Genomic DNA, 21,311 nt, shown 5'->3' with positions numbered 1-21,311 from the left:
ATTCATTCATTCACTTCGGTAAACATCTGTTGAGCTCTTTTTACAGTCGCCCACTAATCTATTCATTCACATAAGCATTTATTGAGCTTCTATTACATCCATCCATCTATCCAAATAAACACTGATTGATCTCCCACTCATTATGCACAATCCCCTCTGCTAAATCCTGGGAAACTGAAGATGGGAAACACCTTGCCAAGCCTGATTCCCTCTTCAATGCGGAGATAGCTGTGGGAAGAGACGGCTGAGGAGATCATGATAAGGTGGAGGAAAGTTGGAGAAGGGAAGTGTTACCCATCTTGGTGGTGGGGCAGGTTGCAGAAAACAGGAAAAGCGCCACTGATACGTCTGTAGGAGTCTGATAACCTGCACAAGCCCCTGAGGATAGCAAGAATGTCCTAAGCACATGGACCAGAACGTGACAGTGCCCAGATGTGCGGCAGAATCCAGGAAACTGAAATTAACTCATCCTGGTAAGGGTCTAGGATCCAAGCTGGGCAGAGGCCAGGCCCAGAGCTAGCAGTTTGATTTGCCAAGCTTAGGAGCCCGCTGGCTGACAGCCACGTGGAAGGAGCTCAAAGCTTTGATTGTCCCCAGCCACGTGGCCTGTATCCATATATGTGAGGGCACCTCTGAGGCCAGTGGGGACAGCTGCTCAGACCGTCCAGAGTCAGCTTTGAAGGGAATGTGGGTAAACAGATTGCCGGGGAGCCAGGCTACCCCAGCGCTTGGGGAGGAAGGGCCAAGATGTATGCCTCGTCAGGCAGGAACAGTGGGCACAACCCAAGGCCACCACGTTTTCTGAAAAAACCTCCAGACAGGAGAGAGGCGAAAGGCCGTCCCTGCAGAGCCCCTCCTCCATGCCCGACACTGAGCTTGGCCCCGGGATGTGCCTTCTCCCCGGCTCCTCAGAGCAGACTGGTCCTGCCTTCATCCTCACTGTATAGAGGAGGGAGCTGAGAAGTGGGGGGTACCTTCCCAGGTTCACACAGCCAGTTAGAAGTGGACCTGGGATTCAGGTCGGGACCCGTCCATCTCTAGAGGGGATATTCCTGGCCTTTAGGGATGCCAAGCAGGGATGCAACCGAGACCTTCCCAAGGTTTCTGCATTTGTCCAAAGCTGACACCATCTGGCTCCCTCGGGGCCACTGGGCCAAACTGCCTGCACTTCCCAGCCTTCCTCATCCTCCAGCCCCTGGGCTGCCCCTCCCTCACCCAGCTCCCTTAATCCTCTTTGTGGGATCCTGGCTCAGGCTAAGCCCCAAGGGCAGGGCCAGATGTTACTCCCAGCTGCTGGTAGTCGTGAGGAAGGGAGGGGGTAGGGCTGCCATGCTCCCTGCCCTGAGCTTGACCTTGCGAGAATGCAGGGACCTAAGGCTGAAGCCAGTGATGGCCTCGGTCAGGTGGCTGGACAGGTGGGCATGAAATGACCAGTAACTGGCCCCACCATGGCCCTGTCATTTATCTATTCATTCAGCAAATATTCACCAAGTCCACACTCAGCCCTGGAGGGGCGTGCAGTGAGCAGTGTGGGCCTCTCGCAAGCAGCTTAGCTTTCTGTGGGAGAGGCTGACACTAAGGCCCATGAAGGAGTAAGTTAAGGATGTACTCCAGCGCCCTGTAAGAGGGAGCAGGATGGTGATCGGAAAGCGTCTTGAGGCAATGCAACACAAAGAGCAAAAAGGAGTCTGCCTGGGAAGACGGGAGGGAAGGCTTGTCCAAGCAGAGGGAACGGGAGTGCGAAGGCCCTGAGGCTTGATGACAGTCTCAGGTGACAGGATCCCAGGTGTGGGAGAGGGGTACAAGAGAGGTCAGAGGGGGGCGGAAACCAGCTTACCCCGAGGCTGCAGACTGAGAAGAGTCTGGATGTGATGGGAAGGGCAGTGGGGAGCCCTTGCGGGTCCTCAGCAGGTGAGTGGTGGGATATAATTTATGTGAGGACAAGAGCTCTGCAGGGGAGCATCCCTGGAGGGTAGGATGGAGGGATTATGGAGGTCTTCGTGGAGGAGGAAGCCCAGGGAAAACTGTAGGATCTGATTGAAGGGGGATGAGGCCATGGCTTCCCAGGCACAGGAAACTGTGTAGACAAAAGCCCAGGGCTGGCTGTGCCCCCGGATGAAGGCACAGGCTTGGGTGAATGGCCAGCTCTGAGCCCCACCCCGTTCCCAACCTGCCACTCAGCCAGAAAGGGGACTCAGACCACTGGCCACAGCAGTGGAGACCTGAGTGTGACTGTTGCTTGGAGCACTATAAATCCTGCAGCAGGAAAGACTGGCAGGGGGCGCGGGGAGTGGTTTATAGAAGACACCCTCAGTGCCCACGTATCTCCCTGTTATCATCTCCTTGCACCCTTGTGAAGACCCTGCAAGAGGGCAGGGAAGGGTTTATCACCCCCTGTTTTACAAACAAGGCAACAGAATTTGGGGGAGCAGCTTGCTACAGTCCCAGGGTGGGACCACTGCCCCCGCAAGAGCCCCGGGCCCTGCCGCCAGCCCTCCTATCCCTTGAGCGTCCTCAACCCAGCTGTGCCCCGGGAGAGAGGTGGGATGGGACAGGTGAGTGATCCCAAGGGGTCTAGGCAGGGTTCCCCCCCCCCCACACACACACACACACTCGCGTCCGTTCCCATCCCAAGGGCTAGCTGAGCCCTCCAGGTTGCCCTCACCCTCTCGGTGACCTCTGGAAACAATTTCCTCTGGATTCGGCTTACTTGGAGGATATAAATTAAAAACCACTTAGCCTCAGGCAATAACTGGACACATTTTTGCCATACCAGGGCCGGGCCCTGGGTTGAAGAGCCTTGGGCTGCTGGCAGTCCCCTACCCCACCCTCCCTTTCATGCCCTCTGACCCCAGGATGCAGACCTGCAGCCTCTCCCAAAGGACGTCAGCCCAGGTACCACTTCCTCTTCTGGACCAGCTCCTTGCCGGGCCCTCCCCTTAGCGGCAGGGCTGACTGTCCTCTCTGGGAGTCCCTCTCAAAGTCAGACCTCTCTGGACCTGCTTCTCCTTCCTCCCCTGTGGGGCAATGTGCTTGATCTGCTCGAGGACAGACAGAAGGCTGAGGCAGCCAGGACACAGGAGAAGGGAGACAGGCATGAGAGGAGACGGGAAAGAGAAACCGAAAACCCGTGAGCACAGCAGCAGGGCCCTTGCCATCCCTCCAGGGAGGGAGTCCCCGCAGCCTCAAAGCGTTCACAGCTGAGGTCGTGGGTGCACGTTCACAGACAGCCTTCACTGAGCGTGTGCCTGGTCCTGGCTGTCATCCTTACAAAGAGGATATTTTGTACCCATTCCACAGATGAGGAAACTGAGGCCCAGAGAGGTTAAGTCACGTGCCTTTGGTTGCTCAGTATAGGATGGAGCAGGATCGGAGCACAGGCCAGTTTCCGTGACTGCCTCATAGGATGACAGAACCCAGCCACCAGCTGGGAGCAGGAACCCCTTCTTTAGCATCTCCTAGACAATCTGTCCTGTTTTACAGCCAGGAGACTTGCTGCTTTCAAAGGCAACGCAGTCCTTTATGGCAGGACTAATGTAACTGCCATATGACTTTGATCATGCCTGTTCTCTAGCCTCTGGGCTTCAATTTTCCTGCTCTCTGGCCTGAGGGACTGGACTGCCTGACCTGTAGCACGCCAAGGTCTAGGTCTCAGCCAGCCAGGTCACACCAGTCAGCCTTAGAAGCACCGCATAGGCTGGGCCAAGCTGACCGGACCGAGGCAGCCAGCAGAGGGCAGCGGTGCCGCGGCCGCGCACCACAGGCTCTTCACGGAGGGGTCTTCACACTCGTGCGGTGGGAGCAGGCATCTCTGAAACACCACAGGAGACCACTCAGCTGAGCCCACTGTCCCTACCACTGACAATCAGACCCTCCTCACGGGACTTCAGGGGGTCCTTAGGCTGGGCCAGGGAAGACAGGGGCTGCACGAAGTATTCTAGGATCGCAGGGTCCAGCCTAGCCTGCTCTGCCACACTTGCGCTGTGTGACCTTCAGCCAGGCCCTGCCCTCTCTGAGTCTTGATTAAAGGAAATTGTTGGAGCCAATAACCCTTCTGAATACTGGACTTGGGGGACTTACTGACAGAGCCTTCCAGGCCTGCAGGGGAGCCCTTAGAACCAATACCAGGCCCCTCTTGCTCAATCTAGCTAGTTTCTCTTTTTGGAACCAGAGCAACAGGATCAGCCAGTATTGGCCAAACAGAGGGACCTTTGCCTTTCTGCCCTCAACCCAGAGCCTGAAGGTTCTCAATGCAGATGGGGAGTTATGGCCTTAACCCTTTGTGGGTTGAAAAAGAAGTCCTCTAGTGGGAAGAACCCAGGCTTTGCAGCCTGACTGCCTGGCATAGCATCCTAGCTGTCTCACCCTCAGACTCCTCATCTGTAAAACAGAGACAGTCATACCACCCCATAGAACTATTGTGAGAATTTGGCATCTCACTGCCTACAAAGCATTTACTTAGCCCTCGTTCATGGAGGCCAGCATTCTCATTGCACCAGGGTGTCAGCATAGCCCGCAAGCAGCAGCCTTCCTGAGGCACTAGTCCAAACAAACTGCCCGGGCTCACTCGCACCCACCCCAAGGCTGGCCCACCAATGAGGGCTCTGTAGTCATCATCTGAGCTGCAGTGACCCTTCTCCCTGCGCTACAGTGTCTGTCTCCGGAACTGGAATACTCAGCAGGCCAGAGAGAATTAGTGGTCTTGGGGCCTTCCCTGGCAGTCCAGTAAGACATCACCTTCCAGGGACTCCCCTGTGGTCCAGTGGTTAAGAATCTGTCTGCCAGTTGCAGAGGACACAGGTTCGATCCCTGGTCCAGAAGGATCCCGCATGCCAGGGCGCCACAACTACCTGACCCCCGTGCTGCAGTTGTTGAACCCCATGAGCCTAGAGCCCGTGCTCCGCAACAAGAGAAACCACCGCAATGAGAAGCCCATGCACCACAGCCAGAGGGGAGCCCCCCGCCCACCACAACTGGAGAAAGCCCATGCAGCATCGAAGACCCAGCACAACCAAGATTCAATTTATTAATGGATTATTTTATAAAAAGGACTTCACCTTCCAGTTCAGGGGTTACAGGATGGTCCATATAAAAAAAAAAAAAAACAATTATATATATATATATATATATATATATATATATATATATATATTTCAAAAAAAAGGGATTAGGGGCCCTATTTTTTCTGCCTGCACAGTGAGACTAACAGTGAGGAATAGCTGGCCCTGAGGTGGCTCGGAGACTCTGGAACGTGGTGTGTGAGTGGCAGATGGGGGTGGGGGGCTGGGTGGAGTTGCATAAGAACCGCAGTGCAGGGGCAGATAGATCCCGTGGGAAAGAGGCCTGGGGAGGCAGAAGATTCCTGCGCCAGGGGCTCTGTGTGCAGCAGAGAAGCTGAGCAAACATTCGAACCTGAGAAAGTCCTTTTTCCTCCCTGCACAGAGAGCTCCCTGGAGATGGAGGCGGGGAGGCAGGGTCAGGAGATCATGCTGGTCCTGGAAGGAGGGATCCACTGGCTCCTTCCTGGTGCACCAAAGGACACTCTCTCTGGGCCTCAAGTGTCCACAGTTTTTAAATGAGAGGGTTGGCAAAGAAAAGTGGTTTTCCCACACTTTGTAGCTCTAGGGTTCTTGCGATGAACCCCTAACATAGAAAGCCTATGAAATGAAGTGAAAGTCACTCAGTCGTGTCCGACTCTTTGTGACCCCATGGACTGTAGCCCACCAGGCTCCTCTGTCCATGGAATTCTCCAGGCAAGAATACTGGAGTGAGTAGCCATCCCCTTCTCCAGGGGATCTTCCTAACCCAGGAATCAAACCCAGATCTCCCATATTATAGGCAGATTCTTAACCAACTGAGCCACCAGGGAAGCCCAAGAATACTGGAATGGGTAGCCTATCCCTTCTCCAGGGGACTTCCTGACCCAGGAATCGAACCGGGATCTCCTTCACTGCAGGTGGATTCTTGACCAGCTGAGCTACCGGGAAAGGCCTTAAAGCCTATAATGGGGCTCTCTTCTAATGGCTGCCGGGGCGGGGCCAGACTCCATTGCAGCCTAGACCCTCGGAGGGCCTCGAAACGCCTCTGGAGCAGTGGTCTCTAGGGGCTCAGTGATAGATCCTTCCCTTTCTCGGCAGAGTGAGCCCCCCATCTGGGAGGCCTCCTTTCCCAGTCAGCCATAGCCACCCCAGCTGCTTCCTAAAACGACTCCATTTTCCAAGGTCCTTCCTTCTTAATAAGGAAACCTAATTCGGCTGCTGTTAATGAGGAAGGCGGGCAGGAGGGAGTTGATCTGGCTGGTGGGCACCTGGGAGTGGGCAGGTGTGAGCCTGCGGAGCCATTCGTGAGCCATCCTGAGCACCCTGTCCTTCACTGCAGGGACCCCCGCCGGGACTGACCGGCCTCCCAGCCCCTTGCCTCTCCCCATTCCAGCACATGCTTCCGAGGTTCATGGGGAGACAGGTGGGACCTCCCTGTCCCACCTGAGATGTGCTTTCGCAGGTGCCTCCCCTGGCGGGGGGCCAGTGCTTGGCACTAGCGACGGACCCCAGGCTGAGCGTGACGGCCCTGCAGTTTGAGGACTAGGGTCCGAGACGCTGCAGGGCGCTTGGCACGGAGCTGGTGATCACCAGGCGTGACTCTGGGGTATTCTTAGTAGTCCATTTGGGCAGCTCCAAGTTGGAGCTCCAGGGAGGTGGTGAGTCCTACTTCTGTGCTTCTCTCCAGATGTAGGCTGACTCAGGAGAGGATGATGCTGCTGGGTGGGGACTCTTCTTGCAGCAGCGAGAGTGGCGAGTACCCTGTGGTGGTCGGCGCTGGGGCTTAGTGAGGGATGGGGGAGGGGTGGCGGGCATGGGAGACTTCCTGGGGGTTGGAGATTTAGGGCAATGGAGCCTGGCCGTGGGCCATGCCAATCATGGTGGCGCAGCATCACCTGCCAACTCCCAGAATGAGGCCAAATTTGGGCCCTTGAAAGAGCAGGTCCTGGGCTTCGGGGTCAGGCCCACCTCGAGGGCAAAGCTTGGGATCCCAAGGCCTGGCATGGGAGAGGTGCTTATCAGTGTTTGCTGAGCGACTGAACAAGACACTTTGAGTCCCAGTTCTGCCTAATGTTGAGGACCTGCCTTAGTGTTCCCACCTCACCTGTGAAAGGGTGCATCTATCACTCTGGGTTCAGAGGCCTGGCATGGACAGTGACTCACCCCACCCTTCTTCCGCATCTTGCTGGCAGGTGGTCAGTCGGGTGGCAGCTCAGCAAGGATTCGACCTGGACCTCGGCTACCGACTGCTGGCTGTGTGTGCTGCGAACCGAGACAAGTTCACTCCGAAGTCTGCCGGTAGGTGACGGCTGGGGGCTCCACGGTGTCTTCGGGAGGCAGGCTGGGCAGTGGACTCGAACCCAGGGCTATCACCACCCCTGTCGGCTGGTGCCTCGGTTTGTTCAGGTGTGGTGTGAGCCTCCAAGGAGCAGCAGCTCACCTGGCCCACAGGTAGGGCCTCTCCCTCATCTCAGGGCCAGAAGGGGTCCAGGGCACACCACACCCCCCTACAATGGGCTAAAGGAAGATGCTTATCATCTTATTCCATCACCACAGTGACCCTTTGGTGTTAGTCCTATGGTCATCCCCATTTTACAGTCTAGCAAACTGAGGCTCAGAGAAGCTGGAGAGATTTCCCAGGTCACACAGCTAGGAAGCGGCAGAGCTGAGATTTAAATCCAGGCCTCTACTCCAGAGTCAGCACCCTTGACTCTGAGGCTCTGCTGCATTCATTCAGAATTTTTTATTGACTCAGTACTTTCAGGGCCCTAAAAGTTTGTTCTGAGTAGTATTCTCCGTTAGCACTCCATCATCACGTGGGACCTCTGACCCCTTAGTAAACAGAGGCCACAGAAGGTGCCTGGCAGCATTCTCTCTGCAAGGGCTTTAAGCACACCAAGGATGCAGCTTTACCTGCCCCTCCATCTTCATTACCTCGCTTAAAAGCAGGGGATGCTTCGTAAGCTTTTATTCGAACAGACCTGGACCTCCCAGCCTTGTCACTTGCTCAGCATGTGACCTCTGAGCCTCAGTTTATCTCCTCGGGAAGGCAGGAGTGACAACACGACCTACCGTGCTGGGGTCAGTGCCGAGCAGTGTCTAGATGTGGTTAACACTCTTTATAGAGTCTGAACAATTCACTGAAAAAGAACAAAAGTCAGTTATTTCCTCTGTATAACAATAAAACAGACGTTTTCTCTGAGTTCGTCCAACAGTTCTTTGGAGTATTTGTAGAAACAGCGTAATGCAAATGTTTAAAGGACATTTCATGATAGGTTTTCATCAATCTGCACAGCCCGCAGTCACTTGAACAAGGGTTTGTGCTTTACTCTATGTTTATGATGGTCCATGCACTTGGATGGCGGGTCACTTAGAAGAGGTGGTGAAGGTCTCATTAGCCAATAGCTGCTCTGCGATCCCTGACGCGCCAGCCTATGTTGGGAATGTCACTAGTGTATTGAACTGTTTGCCAGACAACAGTCTTGGAATCTCATGAGTGACGTCTGTTCCTGATGAAATCTGCAATTTTAATAATAACTTAAGTCAATACAATTTTGACAGGGGAAAAATTGCTACTTATCCAAGAAGCATATACATCCGTATTGCTCTTGAGCGCTGGCTCTTTGCAGGCGCCTGACTGGGACTGGGTTGTGCTGAGGAGGAAAACAGATGTGGTCTCTGCTAGGGAAACGTACTATCCAGAGCAGAGATCAGCAAACTTTCTCTGTGAAGGACCAGCTCTTAAATAGTTTAGGCCTTGCAGGCAGAGCGCAAAAGCAACTGTAGACAATATGTAAACAAATAAGTGTGGCTAGTTCCAAGAAAATCTTATTTATAAAAGTAGGTGATAGCAGGGTTTCCTGATGCCTGGTCTAGAGGGAGAGAAAACCATGGGATCAGATAATCACGGCTGTTTGCTGTACACTAGAAACTAACACTGCATTGTAAATCAGCTGTGTGCTGTGCTTAGTTGCTCAGTCATCTCCTATTCTTTGCGACCCCATGGACTTGTAGCCCACCAGGCTTCTCTGTCCATGGGGAGTCTCCAGGCAAGAATACTGGAGTGGGTTGCCATGCCCTCCTCCAGAGGATCTCCCCAACCCAGGGATCAAACCCAGGTCTCCCACATTGCAGGAGGATTCTTTACTGTCTGAGCCACCAGGGAAGCCCAAGAATACTGTAGTGGGTAGCCTATCCCTTCTCCAGGGGATCTTCCCAACCCCCTCTTTACCAACTGAGCTACCAGGGAAGCCCAAAACTTCAATTAAAAAGAAAAAAGGACGTGCAAAAAAATCATAGTTCTGTGTGTGTGTGCGTGCGTGTAAATTCAAGCTGTGGTAAGTGCCATGAAGGAATGTCTCGGGGATGTTGTGAGACAATTTGGAAGTAGTGAAGTCCTTCCGGGACCTGAAGGTCAAGTCAGAGTTGAGCAGGTGAAGAAAAGGAGGAAGAGCTACCCAGGCAAAGGGAGCAACCAGGCTTATGCAAAGGCCCTGCAGTAGAAGCCAGCATGGCTTTTCGGCAGAACTGAAAGGAGGCCAGTGGTTCCACAGCCCAGAGGCAGAAGTCAGAGGCAGTTAAACACACAGGGCCTGTCTGGGGGTTGTCCTAAGACTAAAGGGAACATGGCTACATTTTCATTTTGCAAAGATGGCTCCAGCTTTTCAAAGAACAGATTGCATAGGGGAGGCTGGTGTGGATGGAAGGAGCCAGATGGCAGATTGCTGGGGTATCAGGGTGCAGATGATGGTGGCTGGGCCAGGAAGGTCCCACCTCCTGCGGAGTAGAGTGGAGACAAAGGGATGACTCCAGGGGATGTGCAGAAGCAAAACAGAGACAGGGTTTGGGAAGAAAACTAGGAGGATGGGCTGCTCCAGAAACCCCAGCTGCTCCTGAGGCCACCGTGTTGCCCCTCCCTCAAGGGCCTCTCACCACCCTGCCAGTACATTCTGGGGGCTTTCCCTTATTTTGCTTCAGTGCCCACCTCTATGAGATACTGGGTATTGTCTACATTTACAGAGGAGGAATCTGAAGCTCAGAGAGGTCTTGTGACTTGCCGGCTGTTACACAGCTCGTAAGTCATAGGGCTGGGACTTAAAGTCGTGGCCTCCTAACTCAGGCCTAAAGCTCTGCCCCCTGCATCGCAGCTGACTCTGAAGCTGGTTGGGGACATAAATTTAGGAGGCCTCTGTCCCCCTGGACCAGGATCTCAGAAGCTCCTCCATTTGGGATAGCCCTTTGCTTCCCTCAAGTCTCTCTGGCGTGGCCCTGCCTGTCTCTCAGTGGTATTTCCAACATTCCTTCTGCTCCTGAGACAAGGGCTTTCTCCCTGTGTTGTGAGTGCACGTATGTGTGTGTGTGGTGGTGGTGAATGTGTGCGCATGCATGTGTGGTGGTGAACGTGTGTATGTGCGTGTGTCTCCCCCTCCGCCTCCCCCACCCGTCTCTGCCTCCGCCACCCCTCTCCAGCTCCCTCTCCCTATCTGTCTCTCTTGTCAGGAGGCCAGGCTGGGGCCAGAGGGCCGGTGGGATGAGCTCATGCAAAGGAGCAGAGCGGTGCTTTGTCAGGAGAGATGGCGGTGCGCTGGGTGTGTGGGCTCTGGAACACGAGCTCGGGCCTGGGGGCAGTGCTGTGCGTGCGTGCATGTCTGTGTGAGTGTGTGAGAGAGAGAGAGAGACCGAGCCGGAGCGTGAGCGCAGAGCAGACGCTGCAGCAAACCGCCAAGTCAGGCGCTCCACGTGGGCCCCTCTGATACCCAGCCCCCAGCTCTTTGTTCTGGTGCAGCCTTTAGCCCGTGTGCTCGCACACGGAAGCACGCGCACACGCACACACAGGGCAGCGGCCTCCTCCTTGGGAAGGTCCCCTTGGGGGCCAAGGGCCCCCCTGCCTCAATCCAGAAGGTCACCTGCCTTGCACCTCCCCTTGTTCCCCCTCCTTGACCACAGCAGGCCCACCCTGCTCCCCAGGTTGCTGCGTGCCAGCTCTCAGCAATTTGGCAGGCAGTGCTGAAATGTCAACCTCCCTGGCTCCGAGAGGCCCACGTCTGCTGGCTATGTAGGCACCGGGCTCCAGGCAGTCGCCATGTCCAAAGTCCCCAAGAGCCCTCCGTGTGCCTCTGCCATTGTCCTTGAGTGACTCAGTCCCCTGAGCTAACCCCTTTGAGCAGCCCGGTGGCGTGTTGAAATAATAGAATAGGGAATGTCAGAACCCACGGGATGGGGAGCCCAAGGCCCAGAGAAAGGGGGACCTGCCCCAGGTCACAGCAAGGCGGGGTGGAGCCCAGACAAAAGCCTCAGGTGCCCACTGCCCGTCCTCACACCCCTCCTGCCTCCCTGGGCTCCTGCCTGAGAGGTGAGAGGCACGAGGTTGCTGGCAGAGTGGAAGATGTGAAGAGAACAGCAGGTCTGGGGGTGCCAGGGTACCCCGGGGGCATCCTGACCCCGGGGGCATCCTGGGAGAGGCGGCCAACAGGCATTTGGAGCAGGGACCAGAGAGCCCTGGAGAGAGGTCAGGGCTGGAGAAGGCAGCCTCCGAAATCCCCCAGGAAGGGGGGCCAGACTTCTTAGGGACAAGCGGAGGGAGTTGTCAGTCACCCGCCTGTGGGCTGGATGTGACCTGCAGACAGCTGAGATCCGACTGTTCGGAGGTTTTTAAAAATGCATATTAGTTGCCAGCATTCACTCTTTGCGAGACTGTACGGTCCAGTCAAATGCCTGGCTTCCTTTGAATGGCAACCTTGTCTCCCAACCTGCCACGGACTGGGTGGAGGCTGACCCCTGGAGAAGGTGCTGAGCTTCCTCCATGTCTCACACCCCAAGAATTTCCTGAATTTGGAAACCTGCTGGGCCCTGTGGACATGTGTGTTTCTTACCTCTGTCCTCTCACACACACCCTCTCATCCCAGCGCTGCAGCCTGAGCCGCAGGCCCAGGGGTGGTGACCCAGGCAGAGTGGATCACTTGCTCTGTGTCGACATACATCTGCCTGGTCTGGTTTCTCCAGTGCACTGACAGCCCCCAGAGCGGCGGCCAGCAGACCCCGGGAGGGGGCTGAGGCTGGCCCTGGGCCCCCGGCCAGCCTGGGAGGGAAGAATCAGGAATGCGGTGGGGCCCTGGCCCTGCCCCTACCGGTCTATGGCCTGTGATCTACTCAGGAGAGGCTCAGGAGAAGCTTGGGCCTCCCTCGAAACCCTCAGTCCCAGGGGGTTTCTGCAGCTCAGAGACAGACCCCAGCCCTGGAGGGGGGCAATGGCAAGTGTCCCACCCCCGTTGGACAGCTGGGATGGGACACAGGCTTCAGAGGCCAGCCAGGTCATTTCACCACGTCCACCCAAGACTCTTTAAGCAGAAAGCTTGTCATAAACCATTTTCCTCTGTCATTGAAGACATTCCTTCTTGCTCGCACCTGACTGAATGGGGTGGGGGTGGGAGGGTGGAACTCTCAGATCCCCACAGTGGTGGTCACATTCCTGGCCTCTCTTGGCATCCCAGGTCCTATCTGTACCTTCACGCCTTCCCCGTGGCCTCTCTCCACCCCCTCTGCCTCTGCCCACCCCAGAGCATGCAGCCGCCTTCCCGTCACCAGCACCAGAGAGGACAAATGGCCCCATTCAGGGACACCCTGCCAGATCTGTCTAAGACAAAGCTGTGCGCAGCTCTGCGTGAAAAACGGCTTGCAGCCGCCCAGCGAGCAGGCGGGATTGGTGGGTGCAAATTGCAGGGGATTTGTGAACGCTTGCTGGCTGCCCCCGGAGACAGCGGGCAGGCGGGCCCTTGCCCTTGAAATGCCAGGCCGCCAGGCTGGGCGCCTCGTCAAGGCCAGGGACAGACTTCCTCCTGGACACCAGCCCCCACCCCAACATCTGAGCTCAGCAGAGCTGGGCTGTGGGGGAGGGACTTGGCTTCCTTCCTCCTGCTCAGCCGCCTCTGCACTCCAGGTCAGGTCCTGCTCAGGAAAGGGCTCTGGATTTCATCACCCAGCCCCTGGGAACCGACTTGCAGTCAGCTCTGTTTAAAGGACAGAACCTGTTTATCACTCGTCTTCCGTTGGGTCACTGCTGTGGGAGAGGCCACGGGGCCCTCTTATCAGCACACCCATTTTGTAGAGGAGGAAACTGAGGCTCTAACAGGGAAGAGACAGAGCAGTCATCTGAATTCCAGGGCTGGAAGCAGGACCTCCAGATGGAGCAGTGTCCCCCTTCTGAGTAACCCTCCAGGGGAAGGTAGTACCTCCAGGGGATATGTGCCCTTTCTAAGTAACCCTGAATGAGCAGGTAGGATAAGTCGTCCTGGGCTGGTGGCCCTGGGCTCCCTCCCGTTCACCAGCTCCCCGAGGGCTGAGGCCTGGGATCCAGTGGCCTCACTCTGCTCTTGGGGAAAAAGAACCGGGGATGGGGGTGGTGGCGGAGCCCACGTGACCGAGGGTTTGTGGACGCAGCGTTCCCAGGCTGAGGAATTGGGGGAGGGGTGTGTGATGGTCCCTGGGGTGACCGGAGTGAACGAGGAGGAGGGCAGTGCCACAGAAGAATGAGAGAGGGCAGATTTGGAAATAGCTTCAAGGCCCAGGGAAAAGGGAACTATTTCAGTGGCCACTCTGCAGCCTTGAAAAGTGAGGTCCCTTAAGAATGATTACTGTATGTATGGAAATGCTTATGACATAATATTAATTTTTTTAGAAGGTAACAAAATGTCATGCTCAGTAAGACCTCAACTAGGTGCAGAAACAAAATATACATTTGGTTAGGCACAGGAAACAGGAAACAGAAGGGAATATACCAAAATGTCAACTTAGGAATCAGGAATCTATCTGGATGGGGGAAGGTCCTCAACTTTGTTTCCCATATTTTCTGCAGGGAGCATAGATTCTGCTGTTAGCAGAAGCCTCCGGGGTGGTTGTGGGTTTCTCTGGAGTTTGGCTGGAGTTGGCAGGGGTGAGGGGAGGGGAGAGCACCCTGGTCTCTAGGCTGGCTCAGCAGTTTCCCCAGCACGGCCCACTCTGGTTCCCTGAGGGCCCTGGGGGCAGGCCCCTGCTTGTAGGGGAGGCTACTCTTCCTGCCTCCCTCTCTTCTCAGGATTAGCTCATTGCTGGCTCTCCACAGAGCCGGGGTGTGCTAGGATACAGCTGCTGGAAATCTGTTTTCCAGGCCTGTCCGGAGAGGGTCGGGGGATAAGGGCATCAGCTCACCTCAGGGCTGCCTAGGGGTTGGGACCCCAACAGATCAGGCAAAACACTCTCAAGAGAGGACTGCTTATCTTACCTGGATCCTCTCGGCTCCAGTCCAGAACCCGAGCCAGGACTCCACGCTCAGGATTGGACCACGTGATAGGGGACGGGGGTCTGTGACGTGATGGGGGAAGGAAAGGCTGCTGGAGGTGTCTCAGTCATATGATGTGTGTCTGAGTCTGGGTTCCCCCAGATGCAGACCCCACCATGAAGTTTCCAGTGCAAGCGATTTATTTAGGAAGAGCCCAGAAAACACCAGTAGAGAAGCAGAGAAATGAGATGGGGAAGGGAATGATGTGATTGAAAAAATGTGATGGGAAAAGTGCCATACCTGGTACGGGGAGCTCCTGGAGATGGAGTAGAATGCACCCCTCAGTCAGCCTGAGAAGCCAGAACGAGGATGTTTATCCAACATCTGGCACCTGTTACTGGCTGGGGTCTCCTTGGGGTCGGGGCGGATGGATGTACCCTCCAGTACATGCCTTGGCGGAAATGCCCGGCAGAGCTGCAGTGCCCGTGGTCACCCGGGGGTGCGCGGTGAGGCGTCCACACCACCAGCAACAAGCCCCTGGCCCCCTTTCCATCACCTGCATTTCACCCTCGTCTTACCCTGCCGTGTTCCAGTCCCACTCACACTCTGATGGTATGCTTCATGCGGTTGCTTACTTATTTTGACTTCAAGATGGGAATTTGAAAAGAAAACATTCTTCTCTCTATTGCCACCTTATCTGGCAAACCAGCCTCCCTGGCCATATTTAGATGCTAACTGTCCAAGTAAAGACAGTAGAGAATGGACCCTGCGTCCAGGTATAGCTCCAGGTGCCTACCCCATGGTAGAGTCTGGGCCAGCTCTCTGCCAGTTAAAAATGGAGCCTGGGATTCAGGAAAGTGATGCTCTCCTCCCTGAGCTAGCAACATCCCCAAAATGGGAAGAGAGCCGATGTAGCAATGGTTTTCTCATCTGGTCCCGTGATCACCTTAAGCCATCTCGGGGGCTGCCTCCCCAGTCCACACTTCAGGATCCTCCTGACAAAGAAGACAGCCCCTGAACAAGGCCGTGGGGGTCTGGGGGCCACCTTCCATCTCCGCCTCCCCTGGGCAGACCATGCGCCCCCACCTTCAGCATCCATTTCTTCCACAGTCTTGTGCATCCAGACCATTTCTCTACCTTCACGCTACAGGAACAATGATGAGGTCAAGGGCGTGGGAATGCCTCTCAAAATAAAAAATACTCAACAGAAATGTTCAGGGCAAGGAACGATAAGCCGTCCTGTGCCAGGCCCACTCCGTGCCAAGCACGGGGGCTACACACACATATAAATGCACCCCACACAGTCCCTGCTCTTGGGGTTTGAAATCAATGCTCCCTTTCTGAGGGTGAGAAATGACAGTTATCCTACACACAGACACAGTCCTTTTCATAGCCTTCCTTGTCCAGCCCTGTGAGGTCCCCAAGACAGGCTCGAAAGTGAAAAGTGAAAGTGTTCATCGCTAAGTCGCCTCCAACCCTTTGCGACCCCATGGACTATAGCCTGCCAGGCTCCTCTGTCCATGGGATTCTCCAGGCAAGAATACTGGAGTGGGTTGCCATTCCCTTCTCCAGGGGATCTCCCTGACTCAGGGCTTGAACCCAGGTCTCCCACATTGCAGGCACAGATTCTTAACCATCTGAGCCACCAGGGAAGCCCAAGGCAGGCTTATTCCCATTTAAAGAGGAGGAGTCTGAGGCTCTGAGGGGTAGGGAGGTGGTAAGTGGAGCCAGAGCTGTGGCTATCTCTGCTTCTCTGCTGGTGTCCCCAAGGAGGCACATGGTCTCTGGAGAGAGGCAGGACCACAGCATTATCACCCTTCAGGCACCAAGGTATCACCACCTTCCAGCCACCGCCCAGCCTTCCACCACCCCGACCAAAGGTGCATCTGGGACAGAGGTCCTGCCAAAACAGTCTCCACCACCCCACCCCAGGGTGCCCTGAAGATGGCATGGCTGCCCTAGAAGTTAATAAAGCCACCGGCAGCAATTAATTCTGCAGAGAAAAGAGCCAGGTAAGAGGATTAAGGAAGCCAGAGCTTTGGTTTTAAGATGGAGCTTAGCTTTCTCACCCCCAGAGGAAGGATTTCAGGGGATTCAAGGGTGTGAGAGTGAAATGGAGCAGGGACTTGGCAGAAAGTGGGCGAGGTGGTTATGGTACTTTTAAGGCATGCATTGAAGCCATGGCCTTGTGAATACTTTCTGAGTTAGACAGACGGACAGGAATTAGCAGCAGTGCAGGTATCATCAGCCTCGCTTCTTTAGACTCACAGAGTCCAGGGCAGGGCAGCTGGCTTAGGAAAAGCATCTGATTTATAGCCCCTTTCAATCATGATGATAGCAACTATCTTCTTAGCACTTTCCCAGTACCAGGCCCTGAATGCAAAATCTACAATGATCCCAGACCCATCTCTGCCCCCATTTTATAGATGAGGAAGCTGGGGTTTAGGAAGATTGAGCAATTTGACCAAGGTCAGAATTGTAATTCAAACAAGAATACCTAGCCCTGAAGTCATCAGCTGCCCTCTCCTCTCTATGTGCAGGTTGAAATGAAATGCTGGGAAGGACAGGGTAATGACTCAAGAGAGCTTGTCAAGATCACCTGAACTATGTGCAGGTGGAAATATTAAGTATTTGACAATGATTTGTCCTTGTGGGTGCGTTAAACACCTTCGCATCTTTGAGCTCATTCAATACTCACGGTCTCGTGAATGGTAAAGAGCAGGGGGCCTCGCACTCAGTAAACATTCAGTACATGTCAAATGTTGTTAGCGTGGTTTCCTGGTTGGCCCCAATTCCACATGTCTTTATTTCCAGAAACTATTCAGCTATTACACGAATGGAGTAGTAGTTAAAAGCATGGACTCTGCAATAGCATGTCTGGTTGTGAAAACCACCCGGACCTCCACTCACCAGCTGTGTGACCTTGGAAAAGTCACGTAAGCTCTCTGTGCCAAGCTTGCCTCATTTGATAAAAGGGGATACTAATAATGCCTTCATCATAGGTGTTATGTGAATACATGTATAGTATATGCATATGTATATGTATAGTGCTGAGAAAGAGGCCTGGCATATACTCCGTGTGTGTGCTCAGGCATGTCTGACTCTTTGCGACCCCATGGACTGTAGGCTCCTGTCCATGGGATTTTTCAGGCAAGAATATTAGAGTGGGTTGCCATTTCCTTCTCCAGGATGACTTTCCCAGCTCATGGATCGAACCCACGTCTCCTGCATTGCAGGAAGATTTTTTACCACTCAGCCATCGGGAAAGTTCCAAGTATTATATACATGTTAGCAATCTTATTCCAACGCGTTGGCATTCAGACTTTCTTAGGATGCCTCACATACCTGGAGGTAGCCTAAAGCCCTGTGCCTGACCGTGTGTTATAGTTTCAGGTCTGGAAAATAGGGAACCTCTACTTAGATAGGGCCAAAGTCAATGCCAACTGCACCCACCTCCAAGTTGGTAGATAGAGGGTGTTGTTTAGTCACTAAGTCATGTCCAACTCTTTTGCGACCCTATAGCCTGTACCCCGCCAGGCTCCTCTGTCCGTGAGATTCCCCAGGCAAGCACTTTGGAGTGGGTTGCCATATCCTTCTCCAGGGAATCTTCCTGACCCAGGTGTAGAGCCTGCATCTCCTCCACCGAAGGCAGATTCTTTATCACTGAGCTACCAGGGAAACCCAGGTAGGTGGTTGGGATCCTATTAACTCAGTCCAGGAAATGGCCCCATGCTGAGGCTTCAGGACCAGAAGCCCGCAGCTGTCTCCAAGACAACAGAGGATCACATGGGGTTAAGACGGCATCTTCTTTTCCCCCAGAAGAGGAGGCTGGGCTCTAGTCGGGGAGGGAGACAGCCTGCTGAGTGGAGAGTAGAGAGCTGGCTGAGGCGGCCTAGATAGAGCCAGCAGCACCCTGTCTGTGCCTTGGCCTGGGAGGTTTGAGGGCCTCTGTTTCTTCAAGTCTCCCAGCAACCTTTCTCAAAAGTCTTTCAAGAGAGAAAGTGACATTTAAAGGACCATTTAATGGCCCAATGGTTAGGACTTGGCATTTCCACTGCAGGGAATAAGGGTTCGATCCCTGGTCAGGGAACTAAGATCCTATATGCTGTGCAGCATAGCCCCGCAAAAAAATAAAATTAAAATTAAAAAATAAAATACTGTTTCCCTGGTGGCTCAGATGGTAAAAAACCCACCTGCAATATGGGAGACCTAGGTTTAATCCCTGGCTCAGGAAGATACCTTGGACAAGGGAATGGCTGTCTACCCACTGCAGTATTCTTGCCTGGAGAATTCCACGGACAGAGGAGCCTGATGGGCTACAGTCCATGGAGTCGCAAAGAGTCAGACATGATTGAAGGACTAACATTTTCACTACTACTACTTATAGAGCTCTTGTTTCATGCCAGGCTCTACGCTGGGTATTTTATGAACATCAGCACTGATTCTCATGACGAACCAACCCATTTTATAGATCGGAAAACTAATGAACAAAGAAATTTATTCAGTTGCCCAAATACTTTTGTGTAACAGGCGAGGAATGAGTGGATAGATGGCACTCAACAGATAGATATTTGGACGGTTGAGACTAAGGATGGAAAAAAGCAAGAGAATCAGGGTGATGACGTAGACCAGCCTGCCCCAACTCCAAGCCTCACTCCTGTTCCTCCTTGGTTGTACCTTCTCTCTCATGGATCAGGCTCATTGTGAATGTCATGCTCGGCCTGTCCCCGGGGCCATCTGGCAAGCAGGGACAGATGGAAAGACCCTGGTCAACAGACCCCCATCCTCTTGCCCCTCATAAGCTACCCAAGTCACGTGCACAGCAGAGCAAGGGCTTAGGAGGAACCAGGCCTGGAAACTGTAGTCTTAGCCTGCAGGTTCCCAGCCTGGTCTCCACACTTTTAGTGGCCCTTGAGTCAGGTCCAGCCAGCTGCTGGAACATCACTGTCTCAGGACAAGCAGAGAAAAAGATCTAGAAACCACAGGCAGGGCAGTGTGGGACAGGGGTCCAAGCTCAGGTTTAAGGATCAAGCTGACCTGGGCTCAACTCAGCTCCATCACTTCCATGCCACATGTGACCCCAGTCATATCTCCCAGTCTCTCACAAAGCAAAAAGTACAAAGTACTTAACTCAAGCTGGCACCTCAGAAGGGCTTCGTGCATAACTATTTTGATTATTAAGTCCTGCTTTACAGTACAGTCTCTAAAACCTACTTGCTGTGTGAGTTTATGCAAGTCACTTCACTTTTCTAAGCTTGGGGTCCAGAAGATCTAGAATCCGGGTCTCCTGGCTGGAGCGGCAGCAATTCTGTTTCCTTGGCAACCCAGCTGCCTCTCAAGGGACCATCTGGATCACGTCACCCTGGCAAGGTGCTGCCCAGGCAACCAGGTGTTTGTGTTTTGCAGTGGAAGCTCTGCAAGGTGGTAATTCCTCTCACTGGGGACAGGGTGGTGGCCAGGCAGGTGGCTGGAAGGAATCATCGCTGCCTCAGTCCTGGTCCACAGAGAAACAGACTCCAGAGCTTGGGAACTCTAGCCAATGACTTTCCTTGAAGAGCTATTAACAGATGCTTCATTATATTCCTCCACACATTTTTCGGCTTGTTGAGGCTGGCCAGGTGGAAAACGCTGCCTGGGGCTGGACTCCTGTAGGGAATTCCAAAAGACCCAGTCTCACCTGTTTGGGATGAAAAGCCACTATTGTCTCTGGCAGGAAACAGGAATTACTAGTGGGAAAAATTAGGAGCCTGCCTTTGAAACAGGCACATAATTATAATAACAGCAGAAACTTGGGTGCAAAGGATAAACTGATTCACCCCTTCCACAGACGTGCTTGGGCAACTATTATAGGCAGACTTCATGACTGGCACTCAGGTAACGTTAGAGATTGCCTATATCCGTGAGAAGCTCACAGACCCGGACAGCTTAAGAAAAAACGCGATGTCAACAGACCCACATCAGCCAAGGGAGAAGCTGAAGGGGAGGAGGGGTGGTATGCAGAATCCTCTGGGGCCAGCCACTTCCAGCAGCAAGCTCTCCCAACCCAGAGCTGCTAGAAAAACCAGGAACAGTTCAGGGACACCCCAGGCTCTGCCAGCACTTCACACAAGTGAGAGCCTTGACTTTTCCAACAGCCTATGAGGGAGAGCCTTGTCCCCTTTTACAGATGGGGAAAACTGAGGCTCAGAAAAGTGCAGTCCACGTCTAGGTTCACACAGCTGGGGAGTAGGGAGCTGAGATCAGAACTGGATCTGTGTCCACCGTGCATCCTCTCGGGGCGGTGGGGGAGGGGACCCCACTTTCCTGGTGAGCTGTCAGGAGCAGCTCCGTCACCTGGAAGCATGCAACTGCTCACTCTGTGCCGAACGCAATAAAATAATCTTCCATCTCTGTCCTTCTGGCTCTTTCTCTTCTTCTCTCTCCCTCTACCCATGTGTCCCCCCACTTCACGCCCCCTCCCTCTCTCCTTCCCTCTTCCCTCCCTCTCTTTTCTTCTCTCTCCGTCACGGTCCTCCCCTCTCCTTTCCTCTCGCCTTCATTTCCTTTGTCTTTCCTTTCCCCTTGGGACCGCAGCTCCATGCACCATTGGTACCGCTGGCTGCAGCTCAGCTCTGCCGAGGTGTCACCTGCAGCCTCTTGCTCTGTCCTCAGGTTCACTGTCCTCGGGGGCACTGTCCTCGGGGGCACCCCCAGACTGCCCAGCCCTGGGACGCACCCCCAGAAATAAATGCCTGCTGCTGCCTGGCGCTGTCCCCCTCCTGAGTACCCTCAGCCGAGGAAGTGACATAATTGAATGGTTTCCCATTTCCTCCAGGCTCCGTGTGGTCCCGAGCCCACTCTCAGATGTGCCGCCCAGATGTTTAGAATCACTGCTGCCCAATTAAGCGTCTGCCGGGAGGCCGGGAGGCAAGGGGCCCGTGTGTGTGTGAAGAGCCCACGTCTGTGCAGACGGGGACGGGAAGAGAGAAAATGGGAGCTCACCCTCCCCAGGCACAGACGGCGGGAAATTGGTTGCCATC

At 54.2% G+C, this 21,311-nt stretch overlaps 1 protein-coding gene across 3 annotated transcripts in view; it reads left to right on the top strand.

The window, feature by feature from the left end:
* ZMIZ1 (zinc finger MIZ-type containing 1) overlaps window positions 1-21,311 on the top strand; it is a 149,376-nt gene that overhangs the window by 45,140 nt on the left and 82,925 nt on the right. For all 3 annotated transcript variants that reach the window (XM_018042217.1, XM_018042218.1, XM_018042216.1), the window contains exon 4: window positions 7,232-7,337. In XM_018042217.1, the coding sequence (XP_017897706.1) occupies window positions 7,232-7,337 (106 nt within the window). The remainder of the gene's footprint in view (window positions 1-7,231; window positions 7,338-21,311) is intronic.

Source organism: Capra hircus, chromosome 28, assembly GCF_001704415.2.
Source record: "Capra hircus breed San Clemente chromosome 28, ASM170441v1, whole genome shotgun sequence".
Classification (NCBI taxonomy): domain Eukaryota; kingdom Metazoa; phylum Chordata; class Mammalia; order Artiodactyla; family Bovidae; genus Capra; species Capra hircus.
Note: the sequence above shows the minus strand (reverse complement) of the source record. Positions and strands in the feature narration are given on the sequence as shown.